This window comes from Pinus tabuliformis, chromosome 8 (genome assembly GCF_031772625.1).
Source record: "Pinus tabuliformis cultivar Carrire ecotype Pingquan chromosome 8, CPIR1, whole genome shotgun sequence".
Lineage (NCBI taxonomy): Eukaryota > Viridiplantae > Streptophyta > Pinopsida > Pinales > Pinaceae > Pinus > Pinus tabuliformis.
Window position 1 is genome coordinate 756444385 of NC_142294.1, and position 24464 is coordinate 756468848.

General features: G+C 43.4%; 1 protein-coding gene across 1 annotated transcript in view; it reads right to left on the reverse strand.

Moving 5' to 3' along the window:
- Nucleotides 1-24464, reverse strand: part of LOC149237796 (kinesin-like protein KIN-14L) — a 422935-nt gene that overhangs the window by 385235 nt on the left and 13236 nt on the right. Inside the window, exon 2 of the mRNA XM_089372799.1 lies at nucleotides 9185-9308. Within this exon, the coding sequence (XP_089228925.1) occupies nucleotides 9185-9308 (124 nt within the window). The remainder of the gene's footprint in view (nucleotides 1-9184; nucleotides 9309-24464) is intronic.

Below are 24464 nucleotides of genomic sequence, written 5' to 3' on the forward strand. Positions count from 1 at the left end.
TGATGGCCATATGAGTGAGGTAGAGTTCATATTAGGCTTTTGCCCACATGCTAATCTTTAGGTCCCAAGCCATCTTTTGCATTTTAACTTTTCTTTCTTTGTTTTGTTGTGGCCATGATATGCTCTTTTTGTTTCTTTTAGCTACATAAACCTCCCAATACTAAGTTTTTGGGCCTTACTTAAGGTATGTGAACATATGAGTGCCAATTCCCCTAGAACCAATGGCAAGTTGAACCCTAAGAGTGGATGTGAGATATGGGCTTGTAATGTAAGATGGAAAGAGTTAATTATGACATATCGGAAGACGAAACTACTCTATCTCAATTAGGGATTCCCAAGTAGTACCCCTACTATACCCAAAGGGCCTTACAGGAGGTCCCAATGGACTAGGATCAAAGATAAACCACCCAAGGTAAGAGAACAATATCACGATCAAGGTCTATCAATCTTCCAAATAACCCCATAGTCTAGACTCCATACTAAATGCCCAAAAACAAACAAGTATAAGCACCTGATTGCAAAATGATCCAAGTACCTTTCGAATGGCATCCCACCTTCATCCAAGTGCTAATGTTGAATGCATGAGAAGCACATGGCTAATGCAAGTGGCGGAGATATACGGCAAATCATCAACTAATGGTGCTTAGCAAGGGCTGCTAGCTATTTGGTCCATTAGTTGGTTGTCAAATGTAGGGGAAAAGTTCTCCTATGGAGTTACCCATTTTGGTGGGTAACACCCCAAGCCTTTCATAATTGAATATCATTCTAGGGTGTATGTTTTGCAGGCTCCTTTGAGAGCCATTTGGCCTAGGATCCTTAGTCATCTAACGATTCTAACCACTAAGTCTTGTTGTGGAAGCCTCCCCTGTGGGGATATTATCCAACCACAAAACAGCGAGGGAGAGGCCACAGAAGTGATAGTGGTGGCTGATATCTTTGTTTCCCTCAAACTTAGAGTGTAATGTTCCTAAACAAGAATTTAAGTGATAATCCAATTAAACAAACATTTAGCAAACACCATGAGACATTGCAATACTAGAACTGTTGAGCCATATATTATGAAATATGAGAGCGTGAGTACAATATATAAATGGATTAGTGCATCTGGGCTTGTCTCAAGGACAAGCTCGACCAAACCCAGGTGGTAGAATAGCGGGATATATGGTTGCTCAGCTGTTGCTCTATTATGCTCTATGTTGTCCCAATAAACTGCTGATCTGCTAACTTCAGCTTGCTGGAAAGTGCCCAAAAACCGCCCAGAAAATTCTGCCCTTTCCGCCTTGGACTCCTTGTATAAAACCCAGAAAAACCCAGAAGGGAATTTCTCTGATTTTGAAATTGGATTTTCAGCCTCTTGGGAGCTGCTCTCCGGCTACTGCTGCCAAATTCGATTTGCAGGAAACAGCCTGCAAATCCACCTAGAAACACCCCTCAAATGCTACTTTCCCCTGTCCTATTTGATCCCTTGCTTCCCGAATGGTCCTTGGCCTTGATGGCTGCTCAATCAAGTCCCACAAATTTGTTATTGGAGGCCACTGTGCAGTCTCTCTGCCCAGAAATGTATATTGTTGCGTGTACCGATTGGCTGGCTGCAAAATACTGATAAAATACCCTCAGTCCTCCATCTTCTTTGCTCCCGAAAACTCCCAGCAAGTTAATGGAACCTTGGCTGGCTAAATCTACTTCTGCATATTTCTCGTTGCCCAAAAAACACACAGTCCCTTCCTCTACGTGGTTGGTTGAGTTGTGAATCACTGTTGGACACCCCTGCAATCTTTGTGGAATGGCCTCCCTAGGGCGAGCACGGATAGTCCCCCGAAGATGAGGTTGAATCTTCCCTGCAAAAGACTCATGGCTAAACAGACAGTAGATTCGCTAAACAGCGGAGCGTACAAGAGTGAGTTTTCTTGTCAAATATTCAAAATGCTGGAAAATGAGAGCTCCATCCTCATTTATGACCTTGGGCTCCCTTAGCCTCTTGTGGGCCCCTCATTCCACTAGCTCGAATTCCCTCCAACGTCCTCCTTGGCCAAATTCGAATTATGCATGTGGTGACCCCCACATTCCACTCGCTGCCAAAAATAATTCGAACTACCTATAGTTCCTAAGTTTATGCATGTGGGGTCCTCCTCCTAAACCAAAATTGCTGCCAAAATTGTGTTGCTGCATCACGTGACTAATTCATTTGAGAAGGAACATGACAGTCCTCCCCTCCCAAATGTTGCTTGCCCTCAAGCAACCTCAAAGTTGGGTGCTCTAGTATGTGCTCACCCTCCCAGGTGGCATCCTCATCCGGTAAGTTCTTCCAGCGTACCAAGAACTCCTTGATGGTTCTTCTCCTCAGTTTTCTCTCCCTGCTCTCCAATATGGCCTCTGGTTCCAGCACCAAATGGCCCTCATCATCCAATGGGGGTAGATCAATTGTTGCAGTCACCTGTTATCCCAACACCTTCTTCAGGCATGAGACATGAAACACGTTGTGGATCCTGCTCCCCGAGGCAGTGCTAGCTCATAGGCCACCTCCCCAACCCGCCTAGTCACCTGGTAGGGCCCATAGAAGTGTGGTTGTAGCTTCTCGGCCCCCTTCTGTTTCAGCGTGGACTGTCTGTAAGGCTGCAACCGGAGGTACACTAGGTCCCCCTCCTCAAAGTGCCTCTCTATCATGTGTCGATCTGCATACAATTTTTGCTAATTCTAGGCTGTCGCTAGATTATCCTTGAGAGCTTTGAGGATATCTTGGCTCTCTTGGACCCAGTGTTTGGCCTTTGGGGCCCGGTTGTCTCCGAAAATAATATCAGCAAAAGTTAGAGCATCATAACCATAAAGGGCACGGAAAGGAGTCATACCAATAGACATGTGGTGCATGGTGTTGTAGCAAAACTCGCCCAAGTGCAACCACCGAATCCACATCCTCTGCTGACCCGTCACATAGTTCCTCAGGTACCCCTCCAACCACTGGTTGACCCTCTCTGTCTGGTCGTCTGTCTGAGGGTGGTAACTGGTGCTAGGAGTAAGCTCTGTCCCAACCAACCTGAAGAGCTCCTGCCAAAAACCACCCATAAATTTGTTGTCTCTGTCGCTAACAATGTTCTTAGGGAGTCCATGTAGTCGGAAAACCTCCTGGAAGAACAACTCGACAACCTGGGCAATCGTGAATCTAGTGGGGATGGCAAAGAAATGGGCAAATTTGGTCAGCCTGTCGACCACCACATATATGCAATCTTTCCCCTGTACTGTGGGGAGCCCAGTGATGAAATCCATCGAGATACTTTCCCATTTCCCCTCTGGAATGGGAAGTGGTTGTAATAGCCCTGCAGGGTGAGTCAGCTCCCCCTTGTTCCGCTGGTAGGCCTCACACTCCCTTACGTGTTGCAGCACGTCCTCCTTGAGGCCTTTCCACGTGAACCTCTCCCGAACAGCCATGTAAGTCTTCCAGAACCCCTGGTGTCTGGACAGTGCTGAATCATGAGCTGCCTGGAGTACCTTCTCATTCAACTGCGAGCTAAGTACTAAGTAAATGCACCCCTTGTAATAGATGACCTCATTCATCACACGGTAACGCTCATCTGCATGTGTCCTCTCTATCACCTTGCAGACCCTCCTGTCCTTGGAGTACTCAACCAACAGCTGAGCCTTCCAATCCTGGCAGATGCTCATAAGAGATAACCCAGTCGATCTCCTGGACAGAGCATCGGCCACCACATTGTGCTTTCCCCGCACATACTCAATATCAAAGTCATAGGCCTTCACCTTGCTGACCCATCTCTGCTACCTGTCATTGAAGCCCTGCTGCCCCATGAAATTTCGAAGACTGTTGTGATCAGTCTTCACTCGGAATTGGTTGCCCACCAAGTACTGGCGGAACTTGGCCAATGCATGCATGATGACCAGCATCTCCTTGTCATATATGGAATATGACAGCTCATGTGGTAGGAGCTTCCGACTCTCGAAAGCTATGGGGTGCCCCTCCTGTGACAAAACGGCTCCAACTCCCACCCCTGATGCATCACACTCCACCATGAATGGCTGGGAAAAATCCAAGAGTGCCAAGACAGGGCAACTACTCATCACCTCCTTGAGGCGATCTAAAGCGGCCTGTGCTCCCTTAGTCTATGCGAAGGCTTCTTTCTTGGTCAAGTCAGTCAAGGGTGTTGCCAGCTGCGAGAACCCTTTGACAAACTTCCTGTAGTAAGTGAAAATGCCCAAGAAGCCTCTTAGCATAGTCACGTCTCGAGGTACTGGCCAATCCCGGATGGCCCTGATCTTCTCCTCATGAACCTTCACCCTGTATGCTCCAATGATATGCCCGAGATAAAGTTTCTCTGTCAATCCAAACTCGCATTTGGAGATCTTGGCATAGAACTGTTGCTCCTCTAGAATCCTCTCCTCATGTTCGGCTATAGATCAAAATGTCTTCAAAGAACACTAGCACGAACCTCCTCAGCTAACCCCGAAAGATGTGGTTCATGTAACACTGAAATGTGGCGGGAGCGTTGGTCAACCCAAATGACATGACCATAAACTCAAAGTGCCCATAGTGGCACCGGAATGTTGTCTTCGGGATGTCCTGATCCCAAACTTTGATCTAGTGGTACCCCGAACGCAGATCGATCTTAGAGAAGTACTTGGCTCCTCTAAGCTCATCCATCAGCTCATCAATGTAGGGAATGGGGTATCGGTTCTTGAGGGTCTTCCTGTTAAGGGCTCTGTAGTCTATGCACATCCTGAGGGTCCCATCCTTCTTCTTCACCAGCATTATGGAAGAAGCAAAAGGACTGGAACTAGGCCTGATGTGACCCAAAGCAAGCAGCTCCTGAATAGCTTTCTCTATCTCGTCCTTATAGGCTTTGGGGTGCCTGTAAGGAGTAGTGATGATTTCCTGTATGCCCGGCTCTAGCTCAATGGTGTGCTTAAACCCTCTATCTGGTGGTTGCCTAGTGGAATGTCCCCAAACACCACTGCGTACCTGTCCAGAAGAACCTGTATGTCTGCCGGTGGTGATTGTGCCTATCCCCCAACCTCTGAGATCCTTAACTCAACTGCCCATGCAATGTCCCCATGTCAAAGATTTGCCTCCATCCTGTGGGCCGAAACTTTTTGAGGCGGATAAGACTGCATGCCCCTCAAAACCACCAGTTTGCCGTATGGCCCCATGAACTCCATCTCAGGTTTCCTCCAATCAGTCGTAACTCTCCCAAGGGAATACAGCCATTGGACACCCATCACCACATTGGTGTCTGGCACATCGACCACAAAGAAGTGGTTCGTCATCAAGTAGTTTCCCATAACTAATGTCAAGGAGGGCATGTATCTGGTACACTGGATAGTACAGTCACCCGGCACTAGGACTGAGAATCCCTCAAACACTGTCATGGTGAGGCCCCTCCTCTGGACCAATTGTGCATCTATGAAGTTGTGGGTAGCCCCACTGTCCACTAGTATCGACACCCTTTGTCCCTGTACCATACCTCTGATCCGGAGTGTCAAAAACTTAGGAATCCCGCATAGAGAAGCAAGGACTCCCCCTGATGAGGCAAGAGATGCCCCTCCCTGTGGAGGTGGTGGTGGTGGTGGCCCTCTATCCCCCGAACTCTCTCCATCTATCCCACCGCAATCCTACTCCACCTCGTCCTCCTAGTCACTATCGGAAAAGACATCAATGTAGTATGCTCCACCCACTGTGCACCTATGGCCTAGTGCCCAAGGCTCCCTGCATGTGAAGCATAGCTTCCTCCTCCTGAGGTCCTTCCGTGTCTCCTCATCTAGTTGGCCCCTCCCCTGTGTGGTCCTCGGTGGCGGGGGTCTAATCTCATGCCCCTTCTGTGAGAAAGGGGTTCGTGCAAGAAATGGCGCTCTGGTCTTGGGGATGGCCCCCTGCAAATCTCTGGTGCACACCACCACCTCTTGCATCGTAGAGGGTCTGCGTGACTTCACCAATCCACACAGAGGCTCAAGCAAACCCTCAATGAAGGTGTATACCCTCCTAGCCTCAGACAAATCCGAGACCATTACTGACACGCAGAAAATCAAAAAAATATTGCTCTGGGTTGCCTGTCTAGTGCAGTTGTGTCAACTCCCTGAAAGATGCCTCTGGATCCCTTTGATCAAACTGTTCCACCACCCTCCTGGTGAAGTCCTCATATGAAAATATCTAGGCATGCCCCAAAGTGGTTAGGCCGTGAAACCACCAGTCATGGGCTTTCCCCTCCATGTGCAGCGCTGCCATCTTAATGGCCTCTTGTTCTGTCATCGGTTGAGCTGAAAGTATGTGTCCATCTTTTCAACCCAAGCCTTGGCTGTGCACTTGGCAGTGCCATTAAATGTAGGGAAGTACATCCTCCCTATGGTTCTCTGCAACTCATAGTTTTGGGTCCCCTGTCATTCGTACCCCTTGTTCCTCTCACTCTACTTGAGCTTGTAGTAATCTCTAAAGGAGAGGGCTTCTTTGAAATCTTCGTCCATCGCCTACCACTCTCTGAAGTAATCCCCCATCTGGGGAGTGTCTTCCTCCCTTGCTAGTTCGATCTGTGCTATTGGGACGAAGGAGGGTAGTGTGGCCCTAGTGGGCACACCCACTGAAGGGCGTTGCGCTGCTAGTGAGGGATGATTGAAGGGCTGAGGAGCCCCTGAAGTCTCTCAACACAAAACCCTCTAGGTGTGGCTCTGTCTCGGCTCTGTGATTTGATCTCCTCTAGCATGTCTTTCTGCCCCTTGGCCAAGTCACTCAGAGCCCTCAAGAGGCTATCGAAATCCATCTCCTCCCTACTCTTAGGCTTCGTCATTTCCTCCTCTCCGGCCACTGTTTTCCCTCTTTCCTCTGTGTCTGTTATAATTTCCAGCTCCCTTTCTCTGCTCCTATACCTCTGCCTCCAGTAAGTGATGTTCTCCCGGTCTTCTCTCATAGGAACCCAACCCCACAACTGAGCCAAGAATTAGGCTCTGATACCACTATAATGTTCCTAAACAGGAATTTAAGTGATAATTCAATTAAACAAACAATGCAACAGTGGAAAATTAAAAACATTTAGCAAGCACCCATGAGACACTATAATATTGGAACTGTTGAGCCATATATTATGAAATATGAGAGCATGAGTACAATATATAAATGGAGTAGCGCACCTAGGCTTGTCTCAAGGACAAGCTGAACCAAACCCAGGTGGTAGAATAGCTGGAAAGATGGCTACTCAACTGTTGCTCTATTATGCTCTGTGTTGTCCTAGAAACTATTGACCTACTGACTTCGGCCTACTAGAAAGTGCCCAAAAACTGCCCAGAAAATTCTGCCCTTTCAACCTTAGACTCCTTGGACAAAACCCAGAAAACCCACAAGGAAATTTCTCTGATTTTGACTTTGGATTTTCGGCATAATTCGATTTGCAGGAAACAGCCTGCAAATCCACCTGGAAACACCCCTCAAATGTTGCTTTCCCCTATACTATCTGATCCCTTGCTTCCCGGATGGTCCTTGGCCCTGATGGCTGCTCAATCAAGTCCCACAAATTTGCTACTGGAGGCCACTGCGCAATCTCTCTGCCCAGAAATGTATACTGTTGCGTGTACTGGTTGGCTAGCTGCAAAACACTGATAAAAAACCCTTAGTCCTCCATCTTCTTTGCTCCCGAAAACTCCCAACAAGTTAATGGCCCCTTGGCTAGCTGAATCTACTTTTGTGTATTTCTGGCTGCCCAGAAAACACGCAGTCCCTTCCTCTACGTGGCTGGCTGAGCTATGAATCACTGCTGGAAACTCCTGCAATCTCTATGGAATGGCCTCCCTAGGGCGAGCACAGATAGTCCCCTGAAGTAGAGGTTGAATCTTCCCTACGGAAGACTCGTGGCTAAACAGCCGGTAGACTCGCTAAGCAGCAGAGCGTACAAGAGTGAGTTTGTTTGTCAAATATTCAAAATGCTGGAAAATGAGAGCTCCATCCTCTTTTATCACCTTGGGCTCCCTTAGCCTCTTGTGGGCCCCTCCTTCCACTAGCTCGAATTCCCTCCAACGTCCTCCTTGGCCAAATTCGAATTATGCATGTGGTGGCCCCCACATTCCACTAGCTGCCAAAAATAATTTGAACTGCCTATAGTTCCTAAGTTTCTGCGTGTGGGGTCCTCCTCCTAAACCAAAATTGCTGCCAAAATTGTGTTGCTGCATCCCATGACTAATTCATTTGAGAAGGGACATGACATAGAGTGCTTAGTGAGGCTTTGCACTAGGTTGCTAGATTTTGTGGGAGCAGTTCCCACCAATGAGGAGTGTTCCTAAGGGTGATCTTGAAATATGAAATTTTAAATTGATCATTAGTCTTTCCTAGCAAAAGAAGGTCCCCATGGTTTTGCATCATTATTATATGATCTCCTCCATTTCATTGGTCATGAAAGGATAACGTGTGCAAGAGAGGGTTGTTGTCAACAACAATGATTGAAGTAACCATAACTATAACCCAACTGAAGCCAAACCCATTTGCAAGGGACTACCATGGGACAAGATTAATTTTCTAGAGTAGGCAAATGAGTTACACAATCTAGAGAATGATAGATATACATAATTGTGAATAACCACTAACAATTTTGTTGAAAGATTCCATGGATTTAGTAAATCCAAATAACAACTTGACATGCCATGACTCTTAATAACTCAATTCCAATGATTTAATGTCAATTTCATCAATACTTCAAGGATGAAATATTTCGATAAACAATGGCATATTACTAGCCTAATAACCAGTTGATCTACCATAAAAAACGGATCATCTCTTGACAAAGCGACATCATAACTCCTAAGCATAATATAAAGAGGACTGCATTCTAATTTAACACATTACACATTATTCAGTTTTATAATATATTTATTCTATCAAGTATCACCTTGTTGCCCCTCAAGATTTGCACAAGAATGGTTAGTGGACTGAATAAATGTGCACGTTAAAAGACAAATGATCCTAACATATTTATGTTCCTTGTGCATTAAAACATTCATTCCAGTAAATGATATACATACTCCCAGACCAGTGCATCCAGAAAACTAAAGCATTCGAAATGGTAAGGCATATGTCTGCATACAGAGCTCAATCTAAATGCTTTTGAGATTCAAAAGAGACATTGGCTTTACTGAATTGCTGGCATATCAATCACTGCAAAATATGAAAATAAAAAATCATACAGACCATTCTTAGAGAACAAACCTAGCTTGTGAGCTTTCTCCACAAGTACACTCAAATACCGTGTAACTCGAGCAATTTTCACATTTGAGTACTCTTGCAAATCGCTAGCTTCTTTTCTTAATTCAAGGTATTCTTCGTGGGCAATCTGTGATGAAAAATAAAAAGGATCCATGAATTAACCAAACGGAATGACTCATAAATCAAAAATGAATCAGCTAAAAACTTCATGCATCAAATCTGTGTCAACTGCAAAGAAACAATAGTTTATTTACAGTATAAAGTTTCGAACTGCAAGTGCAACTAAAGCACATGTCACACAAGTTTCGTATATTATATTTTCAACGAACAAATTCTTGCATATTACACCAAATCCACCCCTATAAAGACAGAAAGTTTACCTCCTGATGCAAAATGAACGAAACTTGAAATGACATCAGTCCAAATATTAACTAAACAGTTCTGGTCAATTGGGTTTAGCTTGGGCTGTCAAGAGGACAAGTTGTTATCCTCCCCACCCAGGTTCAAATACCACTTGTGACATGTTTGCCCTTTGTGGGCCAGTTGGAGCTGGCAAGGTACAAGCAATCCCTCTCTTGCTTATGTGCTTGAGCATGGGCTGAGATGTTTCCAAACAAAATCAATACGGTTTTAACTTTGGCGGTTAGGAAGAGAAGTTGTTATCCTTCCCGCTCTGGTTCAGATCCTGCTGGTGACATGTTTTCCCTTCAAAGGTTGACTGGTGTAGGCTAGGAAACAACAATCTCACTCTTACTAAAGTACTTGAGGGTCGAACATGATGTTCCAAACATTCTCAAGCCCTGAGGATTAGCTCAATCAGCTGGTGGCACTATTTCCAGGACATTATCAGTAATCAGGCATGTTGTGTGATTCCCTGGTTCAATTCCCACAAGATCAGGCACACTAAGCCTACATCCCCTGCTTTACACTGTGCCATCCTCAAAATTGGGGGAAGTGCCCAAAAGGTTTCCCATTATTTATTTCCAATGAAAGAATTATTGAACAATTCTGCCACCATCGTCCTTACACAAACTCTAAAACACATAAAATAAAAAGATAAATTATTGTTGTTGAAGACCTCTACCCGACTGAGATGGTTCAGTGACTACACAAGAGGAATATTAAAAATTGACAATGGAGTTCCATCTAGATCATTTGATTGTGGAGGCAACTCTTTTATTGGTTCAATAGTTGCGTTTCTGGATGGGGTCGCTTCTCTTCAGGCAGGGATTGTTTCAGTCAAAGGGGCCACTACTTCAAACAACTCCATCATAGCTTCAACCCAAACTGGGGGAACCTAAACTTGATCAATTCTATGGGGAGGAAGTTGAGAAAACATCGACATAACATCTCAAGTACTTTGAAGAACTTCGATGCAAAATCAATCCAATACAATCAAAATCAGTGTTACCAATATCGCGATATATCATGCAAAATTAAGGAAATGATATTATCACCATTAGATGCTGCAATCTTTTCTTATCAGCAAAAAAAAAATTGACAATATTGCAAGTATTTTTTATTCTGTTAGTTTGTCTGTAAATTGGTGGGACTAACTGGGGCTTGAGAAACTGCAACCCAAGGGCATGTAAGCTGTCAAAATCACCCATGAATCATACCCAGCTTGGGCCACACCAACTCGAACTCATGGCTGGATTTGTGCCACAGGATTACATCATTACGAAGCAGTGACCTTTACAAAGTGCCTTAATAGAACACCCCATCATCGTAGTATCCCTCAGGAGAATTTACCCTTAGGATTAAAAGAACATATGACAAATTTGAATTTTGTACCAGTATCACAGTATCCTTTTTAAATTCAACAAAGATGACATTGAATGAACAACAATGTAAACAAGTAAATGATTTTTCAACAATAGCAACAATACACATCAAGTTACAATTTCCACATATTCACTTCCTAAGGCTGTTACACCACCAGAGTCTACTGTACAGCACTCAACAATTTAGAAACAGTAGCACAGAGATTACAATACTAATTACCCTATCAGCAACACAACTAACCAGCTTACAGGTTCTTTCTGTTACTGTTCGATTTGCCTTCACAACTCTGCTGCCTTGCTGCCCTGTTACCATCAGAGAGCCCTAACGGACCTCACTGCTGTCCTAGAATGGCACGCCGCTTGCCCTGACCACCTTCTCCCGCCTGACCTTCACTTTGTTGCCTCAAGTGTTGGTTCAGTGAGGAGCCATTGCCACTAAAATGCCCTCATACATGGCCCACAACCACAGGATGAACCCTCACTACCTCAAGCAGAGCCTCCGCTCTCCAATACCATCAGAATTCGTGCCACAAACTAGGGCTTGCCACAGAATTGCCTCAAACAGTAAATCATATCACACATGGCCTCAAACCCTATCCGCTACCACAGGTAACTAATGGAAGATGGGTCGTTGGCTTGGATGATAATTTACTAGCCAAACTGAGCCAATAACCCTCGCTGCCACTTCAGAAACCCTCTGCTGCTACAGGGATGCCATCTGCTTGTCTAATAGAGCCTCAGTACAAAACATTGCCACAGGAGATATCACTCAACTGACCCACAGTATCAGGGAGAGAAAATTAGGAGTATCAGTGCCCTGTAAACACAGAAAAACTCCTTCCTTGACTTAGAGATACTTTGTTGTTCAAACAATGTATCATAACCCTTGCTGCTCCACACTTGTTGCTGTTAATTTTCTAGTGTTCTATGCTATAACAATCACTTAAAAAACAATTTCTTCTTTCAATAGCAATCACTTTATTCAATAATTTCAATCTTCCAATGGCAATAAGCAATCGTAGATAGAACAGTAAGCCAAATGCACAACAGAAGACAGCCAAGAACAATAAAGGCACAAAAATTTGGTCAAAGACCAGGGAAAAACCACACAAGGGGGAAAACTCTTTCCAAATTCTTCTTGCATTAGATTGTCATCAAATGTTTAGCAGAGAGATACACAGTCCAAGTACATCAACAATGAGTCAAAGGTCAGCCTCAACTATCCAAACCAACCATCCAATATCCATTCAAAGATGAGTCCAAAAGTCAAATCTACAATTTTTTGTCAAAGTCAACAGCAGTCAATGCAGCCCTAACCAGTCCTTGGTCAACGGTCAATTCTGCTCCAAAAGATTTGGTCAAACAGTCAAAGGATGAAGCCTCCTTCCTTCAGTCAAAATCAGTCAAAACAATGCCAAAAATCTGCCCATAAGATCTGGTCAAAGTCAAACTTTGACCTGTCAAAACCCTAGCTCAGAATTGAAGTCAACACTTGGTCAAGATGCCCAGAAAGTCTCGGTCAAAGCAGCAGTCAACTCGGCCTTCCAAACAGATCCAAAACACAGTCAAGCAAAAGTCAATTCTCCTCAAGTAAATGCAAATCAAACAGCCCAAAACAGAACTCAAACTCGGTCAACAGAAAAATTCTGTCTCCTTCACACGTTTGAACTCGGCCCTCCAATTTCAAACTTGTACGAACCAATGAGATGAAAAGAAAATGTGACATGATGCCTCCAAATAATTCCAAGTGAAGTCTATTTATATTCGGTTGATGAGGTCGAATTTCCTTACCCAAGCCAACTTGTACTTTTTAGTCTTTTTGTGTAGATGTGGTTCCACATTAAACATGGTATTTTTCCTTGTGCAAATTAAATTCTTCCAAGGGCTAGTATGGTCTCCTTCAGATGAGGAGGGCTTCCCAAAGGAGGGAATTTCTCCCTGAGTTGCCAAATTTCAATAGTTGCCTCCGAATTGTCACAAGATAGATGAGTGTTGCCTCAGAAATGTTACTAAACAGAGAGAGAAGGGATTGGCTATGATGGAATCTTTCATCAACGAAACCAATCAGAGAAAAGGGGTCTTAAAACTCTCCAAGAGCCTCAGCTCACCACTCAGAAAGATCCACAATCCACAACACGAAAAATGATTCTCCTCTCTCCTACAAATAGATTCCCTTTGCAGTCCCTTCTCCTAATTGTAATTTTGGGGCTAACAAGTTTCCCTACACTTTGCCCCAAATTTGGCTTTTTTCACAAGTTTTCCTCCAATTACTCCAATTTACCCAATGTTACCCCAACAACATTGAATAATAGGTTTCCCCCTTTATAAATGACTATAGCCTATAGGGTTGGATAGGCTACTTTGTCCTCCCTTGGGCAATTTAATTAGAAGAAGACATTACAATCCCCCCTTCTCGATATTCCTTGCCCTCAAGCAATCGCAAATTCAGGTGTTGCAAAATTTGTTCTCCTTCCCATGTGGTGTCCTCTTCAAGGAAGTCCTTCCACCTAATGAGATATTTTGAGATCATTCTGCCCCTCAAACTTCTTTCTCGAACTACCATGATTGCCTCCAGAATCAATTATAACTGGTCTTCCTTTTCTAAATGGGGTAGCTCATCAAAAGTAGTAACCTGCTAACCGATGGCCTTCTTAAGGCATGATACATGGAAGACATTGTGAATTTTGCTTCCTTCTGGCAGCTCTAGCTCATATGCTACTTCACCAATCTGTTGGAGCACTTTGTAAGGTCCATAAAATCTTGACTTTAGTTTTTTTCACCACTCTTCTTGAGTGAATATTGTCTATATGGTTGTAATCTTAGATAAACTAGGTCTCCCACCTCAAAAGTTTCGCTTTGTTTTGGGCCAGTCCACATACATCTTTTGTTGGTTTTGGGGGTGTTGTCGCACAGAATGTCTAGCACCGCGACAACGGCTCAGATCGAGGATTGTCACCCTAATCCCCAATCTCTTTGTTTAAGTTGTCTCCCAACAACAGACTAAGGGGGGTAGACCCCACGGAAATGGATGGAAGAAGGACTAGTTTGGAAGCAACCAATCCGGGAGACACAACTAGGCAATCAAAGACTCGTTTTAGATTGAGCAAGATTTTAAAGGATTAAATTAGATTTAGATGATTAATACCAGTGCCTTATGGATGTTGAAATTTCTAAGTCTAACACGTCAGAAATTCTTCCTGGATTATCTGGTTTATTTCATCTACTTGTTTATTCCTGAAAATGAACACAAATGCAGTCTCAACTCATCTACAGATCATCAACTGAAATAATGGACGAACACACAAGAGACACTGTTATTTTTGGACAATCGTCCCCGAAAAAACCCAACTTGGGAAAACCGGTGTAGTAGTTTTGAGGGTTTTTTTTATTAAGCGTCTTTCTTGAGTACAACTAGGGTTCCAAACTAGCTCACCCAACAGAGATTTCTATCTGGCAGTAATACCTCTCCTCGGGAGCAGAGATTCAACAAGTTGCCCCCACGAAAATCCTTCCAGCGCTTCTCCAAGGCTCTGCGTCAGCCCTGCTAGCCTCTGTGTAGCTTTGGAACCCCCTGCGTTAGCCCTCTGCCTCTCTACGTCACCCACGCAAGCCCCTCAGCCTCTGCGCAGTCACTAGAAACCTCTGCGTGGCTCCTACTGCCTCTGCATAACCTCATCAATCACTGTGCTGGCCCTCTGGCACTATCTTTGCCTCTCTGCTATGTACTCATTGCCCCTCGCTGCAACTCAAATCACTTGTTCGAATTTTCTCAACAAACCCCGTTCCAGAAAATCGAACTGATTGATCAATCTTGTTGTATCTCCAACTGACCCTCAAACCTCCTCTTATACTTTTTTTGTTGAGCCTTCATCGGTCAAGATTAAATCTCTAATCAGCAGCTAAAGATTAGATTTGGCTTGATCCATGTCATTTAGAACATTCTCACCCAGTTTTATATTAATACCCATTAATATTTTAATTTTCCTAAGTTTAGACTTAGGAACTCAATTAAAAATATTAATTATTTTAATATCTCTCTAACCGGGTGGAATTTCCCCAAACCTTTTTTGGGTCTTGGAGATCTCATGTGCTTTAGCCTCTCCACCAATTTTCATGGCTAGAGCACATCCAATGCTACCCCAAATCAACACTCCCTCTTAGCGAGAAATGTGCTCTAATAATGCTCCACCACTAAACATCACCCTGATCATCCGACACCGGTACATGTACTGATGCTTGGCCTGCTGCCCAACATCCTCTGCATTGCTGCTTCCTATACTGCTGGCCATGGCTCTGCCACTACCACTGGTACATCTGTACTGCAGCTCCCTCTGCATCCATGTTGTTGTTGGTCCTTCCTCTCAACACTGCATCTGCACTGCAGCTCTCTCTCATCATGTTGCATCGTGTTGTCCATAGAACTACCATTGCTAATTGTTGCACTACAACTCAGTTATTGAGAAGTAAGTAATTGATCTACCCAACTACTGACATCCTTGTCAGGCTAGAAGCCCCCTGATGTTGAAGCTACCTTTGTTGCTATCCTGTGCTCCCTCTACGCTGCTGCAACACCTATGTGCCTCTCGCACTGCTATAACCACCTTTGTGCCTTTCTGCACTGCTACAACCACCTTTGTGCCATTCGCACTGTTGCAACCCTTACTACGCTGCCAGAGACCACTGCACTCTAGCACTGCTTTGCCGCTCCATCCGCATTTTGCTTCTACCGACATCCATCATCCTGCTACTGCCTCTCGGGGCTCCCATAGTTGGATATGATGCAAGAGTTTGGGTACCTTAACGATCCTGCCCCTCATCTTCTATAGTCCTCTTGACTACAACTCGATGCCTCCCCCAATGTTTTTAAAACCGGAACCGGTGACCGGACCAGTCCACCTAATGAACCGGTTTACCGACCGGAACCGATCTAACCAGGACTGGTTTGGTCTAAATGAACCAGTTTTAAAAAAAACATTAAATAATTAATTTTTAATGAAACAAAACTATTTTTAAGATGTAAAACCATGATTCCAAGCCAATAGAGACAAATATGCAAAGTTTGCTCATTTATATACCAGGTAAAGGTGAATATATCAAAATGGCATCGAATGCAATACATATCATCGACAAAATAGCAAAATACATAAGAAAGAGGCTCTAAATGGCCTATAAAGTCCAAAAACAATGTTGCAAGCTATGAGGCCATTGGCCTACAGTCTACTACAAGTCTACAGCGTACACATGAACAATCATCAAGTTCATCACCACTACTAGACACAGGATCATCATCAGGAGCTACATAGATATCATCTGGTTTAGAGTCTGAGGATGCCTCAGCCTGATTTGCAACCTCAGTATCAATGCCACCAATGACAATAGAAATGGACCTAATGGAAGCACGAGTTTGTCGACCTGCACGACTAGTGCCTTCCATTGGTTATTTGCCTTTCCTTGATGCCGCTACTGATCCTGGTTCTGATGCCGCCACATAATCTGCTTCATCTGTTGATATCAAAATCAACCTCAAACACAGGATCTTCAATCTCCTCCACCCATTCTGATGTTGGATCAATATCGTCCAACACAATGGGATCTAGATCAGGTGTTTTACTCATCATTTGGTTCCTCCTCAGTTGAAGGTTGTATTGCACGAAAACAAGATCATTTAACCATTTTTGTTCCGAACGGTTTCTCTTCTTCGTGTGTATGCGCTCAAAAACAGACCAATTGCGCTCACAACCTGAAGCACTGCAAGTTTGACTGAGGACTCTAATTGCAAACCTTTGCAATTGAGGACACTAGCCACCAAATGACTCCCACCAATGTGTTGCAAAGAAAAAGACATTAATTAGTAACTTAGTTTATAATTTGAATTGTAAAGAATGTAAGCAATTTTAACTTGAAAAGAAAAACAAATTGGAAATTGGAATCGCTTACCTAGTTGGTCCACATCTCTTGCCATCTTTGCCAAGTTTTTACCAAAAGTACCACCTGCCATATTGAAAACAGTAAGTTGTCTATGTATTTCCAACTAGTCTGCATGGCTAGGGACCATGCACTCCAAGCAATCAATCAATCCAACTCTAACCTCCCCATTATGCAGATCTCCTAGCCGATTTTTATAGTGATACTTTGGGTTCAAAAAATACCCAGCTGGCAGCTGCATGTAAAGGACGATGGAGTTGATTGTTCCATCTGTTATCAATGATCTCCCATATACGGGCATATTTAGCTAACATGTCCTTGTAAGCTGCCCGTATCTGCTCCTTCGCTTGATCCATAGCCTCATAAATGTAGCCCATGGCTAATCTTCCCCATCCACCAACCTTAGCACCTTAACAAGGGGCTCGGTAATTTTCACAAGCTCTAGAGACCTTTTCCAAAAATAAGTGTCTAACACTTTCTTTTTGGTGTCTTTTCCATCTGGTCTACGAGCCCACTGAGATTCAGACCATTCTTCAGAGGAAAACATTTTCTGCAAGTTTTTATGTTGACCATTGGGACATTGCAACGTGAGGAAGTGAGTTGCAAATCTCGTAATTGCAGGCCTAACAAGCTCTTTGCCCCCATTGTGTATCCTCATTAGGCTCAATACCCATGAGTGGTTGTAAATGTATTTTGTAATGTACTTGGCATGCTCTACAGTATTTTTTACCCACTCCACTTTGCCTATATCCTCAAGCATGAGGTCTATGCAATGTGCAGCACATGGAGTCCAAAATATGGTCTTATATTTGGTCTCAAGCATCTTTCCAGCAAGAAAATAGTTTGAGGCATTATCAGTGATGACCTGCACAACATGCTGCTCCCCAACTTCCTGAATAATACTATCCAAAAGCTCAAATAGAAGGGTTGCATCCTTTACCTTATCAGATGCATCAACTGATTTCAAAAACATGGTTCCTTGAGGACAAGAAACAAGGAAATTAATGATAGTGCGGTTCTTTCCATCGGTCCATCCATCTGACATGATGGAACAACCTGTTTTGAGCCATGAATCTATAAACTCAACCAAATACTCATCAATGGAAGATATCTCTTTTTGCAAAAGAGCTCCCCTCAAGTCATGCATACTAGGGCCTTTGAAGCCCTTTCCTGCAGCTATAACAGAGTCCCACATAGCTTGGTAATAAGGTGAGCGAGCAGCGTTAAATGCGACATCTGAATCATACCACCATCTAGCAATGTATTGATGAGAAGTTTCTTTGCATTGTCTTTTCCAATGTTGATCCAAGGTGGGTTGAGAACTTGGATGGGAGGAAGTGGGATTAGAAGAGGCAATGTTGGCAGAAGATGAGAAATAACCTTGGATGTTTGTTCTCTTTGTTCCTTTTGATGGTTGGCCAAAAGAAGGATGAACATAGTGAAAGGGGTCATTGGTGGAAGGGATAGAAGAGGAGTCTTGAATCTCATAGTCATCATACCCACTCTCTTTCATGGCTTCTAATAATTCCCTCTTCCTTGCAATTTCATCTTGGATGGCCTTCTCCCTAGCCTTATCCTCATAAAAATTTTCAAGCTTGGAAATGTATTCTGCCCTAATAGGACCTAACAGTGCATTTGGTGCATCACATGGCTTTACTTGGCCTCTTATCCCAGCCACGTGTTGTTTCAACCTAAGAATACCCCCACCTCCAATAGATTTATAGCATAATTTGCATATCATTTTTCCATCAATTACATCACAATAAGCCCATGCACTGTCCTTTCCTTTTGGAGCCATGTTTGCTTGAACTAATAACAATTTGCAAAGAAATCTGCCATTTAAAAAAAAATTGCAGCTAAGCAACATGGAAAACCAAAGATAAATGTAGGAAAACAAATGCACATGCAAGCTACAAAATTTGATAGCATAGAGCTAGAGAGTTCATAGCATAGATGATAGATCATAGAAGTGAGAAGTTTATAACACAAAAAAAATTAATTCATGGACAGCAGTCAAATGAGGAATTTTCAAATGCAAATCCTTACCTAGAAATGCAAACTAGCTTCCTTAGCCTCTTCTTGAAGATGGCAACTCCACTGACAGCTACACACTATCTCCAAAATAGCTCCAACTTCAACTCCAAGATGACTACTTCAGCAAAAACTCAACACTCTCCAACCTCACAAACAAACTCACAAACACTCCAAATCAGTTGTGTGAGACAAATGAGAGTGAGAGGGGCCTCTTAAAGGCTTGGAGAAGGTGTTTTTGGAGGGAAAACACCCTTAGTTTCCCCCCAAAACCCCTAAACCACAGTGAGAAGTCCGCTTTTTTCACTTTACGGTGGGCGTGCCTAAAACCGGCCGGTTTAGGACGGAATCGGCTGTTTTGATACAAACTGGCCGATTCCATCCTAAACCGACCGGTTTTCACCGGTTAGGGCAAAAAAATGGAGAAATGGCCATTCAAACCGGGTTTTTTGGCCGGTCTAGACCGGCGGCCTTGCTAACCGGCCAGTTAGACCAGTAACCGGTTTTTAAAACTATGGTCTCCCCACCTCTTCTCTAGAGGTGCATGAGCACTCATGGCACAGTCGTCATCTGTCTTGACTTCTTTCTCCGCCTTAGCTGGAGTTGCCTTGGAGTCAAAAGCCTCTCCCTTATTCTTCTTCCTGGGACACTAGGTTGCATAATGACCCAGCTCCCCACAATGGAAGCACTTTACCTTGGAGATGTCCTTCTTTTTCCTCTTCCCTTGTTGTCTCGTAGATGCCAGAGCTGCATCCTCCTCTTTCTTGATTCGACCTCCTTTGCTGCTACCCCCCGCCTTGGTTACCCGTCTGATCTCTTCTTGGCGAAGAGCTGCCCACATCTCTTCCCATCTTGGAAGAGTCGCTCAACCCACTAATGTGCTGCCAACTACTGTGGGTTTGGAGATGGAGTAACTACCGCCTTGATGATATCCCAAAGATCTTTTTCTTCCAATTACAATGTTACCTTGGCTTTCTAGGACAAGTAATTGGAGACCCATCTAATTTGTTCTCAAATTTGAGGCTTGCTGATACCATCTCTGAGATCTATTGCACAAACTCCCAAATCTGAAAATTAGTAAAAAAATCAACAATCCCACATATTTTGAACCCTTGGATTCCTAGAATTAATCGAGCTCTCATACCATGTAAATTTTCAACCCCTACGTGATTGTTATCCTATGCTTCTTTTAAATAAATCGGACATGAACTTCTTTAACCACATAAATAAATATTTCTGAACATGCAACAAGCACACTTATAGTTGGAAAATGAACAACGAAAGCATAAACATGACACACATATATTTACCTCTTCAAATCAACTTTCCATTTATAGATTTCCAAGTTTACAAGGAAACATAGGAAAAGTGGTTAATTGAAGTAAATTAATTAAGGAAGTTTGATTTTTCTCTGGAGACTTCTATTAATGAAGTTGAAAGATGATCTTAGCCATCAATTGAGATGTAAACGTGGCCACTTAGACTCCCACGAGAGATTATAAGAGCAAGTCGAAGGGCTTGGAGAAAGCATTGAGTATTTTGTGAGCAGTTCAACTGCCCAGTTGCAGGTATTCAACAAAGGCGCAGCTAAAGCTAGGGAAGCATCAGAGGCAAGGGTTTCAGCAGAGATTTGGGAGCAAGAGTTTGGAGGAATTTTCCTTTGTATTTTCCAAAGTCTAGGAGATAGGAAGAGGAGGCCGAATTCATCTGCATAGGAGGCTGCTACAACTAGTGTGAATAGCTAGAAATTCCTAGTGCAAGTTGTTGGAGAAGCCACATTTCAGTTGCCAGTTGTTGGATTTGTGCCTTGGAGGCAAAGAGAGTGGGTTTCAGAGGCAAAGGGAGGAAGGACAATTTTCCAAGAGGTGATTTTGCGGTTGTGTGAATTATCCTCATCTGCGCACTTCAAGAAGGCAGTGCGAATTCTAGTAGGAGGTGCGAGTGGCTAGGAGAGGCTAGATCAATTGCAAAGGACGACAAGGGTGTCTCCAGCATATTTTCCGAGAAGAGATTACAAGAGATTTGCCAGATTGGCAAGCAGATCATTGTACTCGTGAATTTGCTTAAGATAATAATAAAACCCTCATTTGCTGCATTAGTTTTCCATTAGGGGTTTTCCCATGGACATTTGTCCAAAAATAATTGTGTCAAATTTTTATGTGTGTGTGAGCATATTTTCTCAGTTCCAATTTTTATATTCCACGGTATTTTTATTGTGAAGATTGCAATTGTGAATTATTCACTATTTGTCGTTAATAAATAACAAAAGACAAATAAATTGCAATCAATTAGGAGAATAATTTCCAGTTAATTGCAATCAAGAAATTTTCACATGGTATTAGAGCAGAAAAGATCAAATCAGAGGCTCTAGAGCGAAGGCAACAAGGGTTGTGCAGTTCATAAGGAGATCTAAAGCACAGAGAGCTAGCTCTATGGAGGCCAGCCAGGCAGTGCGGATTGCAAACAGGCAGCAGTTAGATTTCTAGTCCAGGTCGGAGGAAAAGTTCGATTTGTCTCAAAGCAATAGCAGCAGGCATTATGGATTGCAAGAAAGGGTTTCCAGTGAGTAGATCAAAGATTTTGCAAAGAAGATCCAACACAGAGATTTGCAGCATAAGGGTTTTGCAAAAGCAGATCAATGCATGGCAAGGAAGAGAAAGCCCACAGTGGGAATTTCCATAAATTCTCAGAGGGTTTCCAATTTCCCAAAGGAAGAAAGGAGGTCGTAATTTCCAGCAAAGGAGACTGAGTTGAGGTAATACGAGTTGCAGTGTGAACTCGCTAGTCGAGCCAGTGCGTGCTTTATAGAATTTCCTTGAAATTTTGCAACTAGTTAATGAACAATTTTAAAAACTAGTTTCTATTCACAAGACACATAATTTCTCTACTAATTTTGCAGCACAATAGAACATAAACAAATCATAGTCTCAAAAAACACAAAAATTTTCTAGGGAACCCAACTGGGAAAACCCTTTGCTCGATTGAGAATTTTATTGATAGAAGAATGATCAATAGATCTCTTACAACACAATTGTTTCAATCAAAAAACACACTTGTCTTCCTTGCTTGTTCTAAGCTTGAAACCCTTGCAAGAACACAGATCTTTGCTACCTTCTTTCCTTGCATTTCCTCTGCTTCGAATTCCTTGTGCAAACCCAAAAAATAAGACTTTATTTCCTAGCGCATGAGTTTCTCTTATATCTTAGGAATTAGCTCCTAAATTCTACCGCATTCCACAAGGAAAAATCTCCTTTTATCAAGCTTGCACAAGCCTCTCCTTGGCTCGTCTCTCTCTCACAATCTCCACACACAAACTCGTGCTCAAGGATAATGATACAAGGGGTGCCTTCATCCTCCTTATAAGCAAATCAAAAAGGCTTAATCTAGCAAGTTTATTATTTTTGGAAATTAAATTGGTGACTGATTGAGTTAACTAAGTCTAATTGACTCATGTAACTCATCCTGCCCAAATTTAGAAAATTGAGCCTCCCACTCCAACATATCAATCAAACTGCTTCATAACTCATCCTAATTTTCAAGAAACTCGAGCATGCTAAAGGAAAACTTGTTGAGGTCTCTCTGACTAAGGCACAAGTCAAAGAAACCTTCACTTACTACTTTTCAACATACTTCGGGGTCAGTGGTGTGTGTGTCAGTACTAGAATAGGTTCCGGAGGTAGAGCGAGTTGCCTAGAGGAGTAGCAGGCAATGCGAGTTCTAGGAAGAGATTAAAGAGGCAAGTGCAAGTAACTTAGAGCAAATTCACGCAGTCTAGGAGAAGAGTAAGAGTGCAGGGAGAAGGCCAAGTTATTTTGCTGGAAGGAGAAGGAGATTTCCTAGTTTACTAGTTCTCCAATTTTTGAATTTCACAAAGATGGCCATAGTAGGAGTCGGAGATCAAGACAGGTTAGATGGAGCTTCCAAATTTGGCATCTAGAAGGCCAGGATGCTATTCCTATTGGATGAGCACGGTTTGAAGTAGCTCGTGACAACAGTTGTCACTAAACCGATAGATCCTATCCCATTACATGATTATAGGAAGGACATGGCCAAGGCCAAGAGGATGGTCTTAAACAGGGTCCGAGATCATGTCGTCCCGCATATTGCAGAGAAGCCAACAACAAAGGAAATGTTGGATGCCATCAACAAGTTGTACCAGGGTCCTGCCAAGAGTCAGAAGATGATTCTCAAGGAGAAGCTGAAGACGATTAAAATGCAAAAGGGCAAGAACTTAACATCTTATCTCACCAAGATTTAAGGTGTTAGAGATGAACTTGCAGCAATTGGAGAAAAGCCAGCAAAGGACGAACTGGTGCATACATCTCTGAACAGGTTCACCAAGGAATGGTGTACATTCATTCAGGTGATCACTGGACGGGACAAGCTACTAGATTGGGAACACCTGTGGAGTGATTTCACTCAAGAGGAGTTAAGGATCAGTCTCCTTGATGGTACTACCAACAGCAACGGGAAGGGACCAATGGTATAAGGAAGAAGAAAACATCACTCTTGCAAGAAAAGGAAAAGTAAAGAAGGGTCACAGCCAAGGGAAAGACTCTAAAGGAGAGAAGAAAAAGGACCTGTTGAAGGTCGAGTGCTTTGTATGTGGTGAGCTTGGTCACTACATCAGCCATTATCTGAAGAGGAAGAAAGACAAAAAGGGGAAGCAGACAACAACTTCGGCAAAGATCGAGGATTTGTCCGATTAGAGAATGAATTTGCTATGTTTGCAGCGTTATCCTCGGATGGAGGAGTGCGACACTCCAGTGTGCTAGTTTTGGGCAGGGTTCGAGGGAGGAGCAGCAAGGAGATCTAGATGAAGACAAGGAGGGCTTGATCAATAGATCAGATCTAGTCATTGTGTGTTTCTCAGTTGGATCATTACCTTTGCTATGGGAGCCCAAGAGTTAAAGTAGCACGAGGATTGAAGTGTTAGCAAGGCGCAGTCGAATACTTGAGAGACAGGTACAAGGCTAGTTGAGGTGACACAATAGATCAACATATCGAGTTTTCAGTTGCAAGAGTGAATTGCAATAAATTCGTGTGAATGGGGTGGCAGTGCGAATTGCCCAGTTGTAGTGTGCAAGCGCAATTCCAGTCAGAGAGAGACTCCAGGAGAGAATTTCCAACCAGAGAATGTTTACAACGTTCCAACATAGGAAGGGAGGTCAAGATTTCCAGCAAGGAGGCAAAAACGAGTTCCCCATTGGCAATGTTATGCAGTCCAATTCGCCAATGCATGTTGTATGCAGGAGAGCGAGTAGCCAGGAGATTCCTAAGAGAGTTTCCAAAGATAGAACGAGTTTTCGAGTAGCAATACTGCACAGTCCAGTTAGGCAGGAGTGCGAGTAGCAGGGAGGAGGCAGAGTTGATTTGCTAGAGGATATTTCCCAGTTCTTATTCAAAGGGAGATCGAGACTCACTATTGCAGTGATATCAGCAACGCAGGAGCATCAGAAGTGCGAGATCATAGTAGCATAGTGGTGCACACTTTGGTTTAGCTACAGCAGGTAGCAAGTGAATCAAAGGAGAGCAGTAGCTTG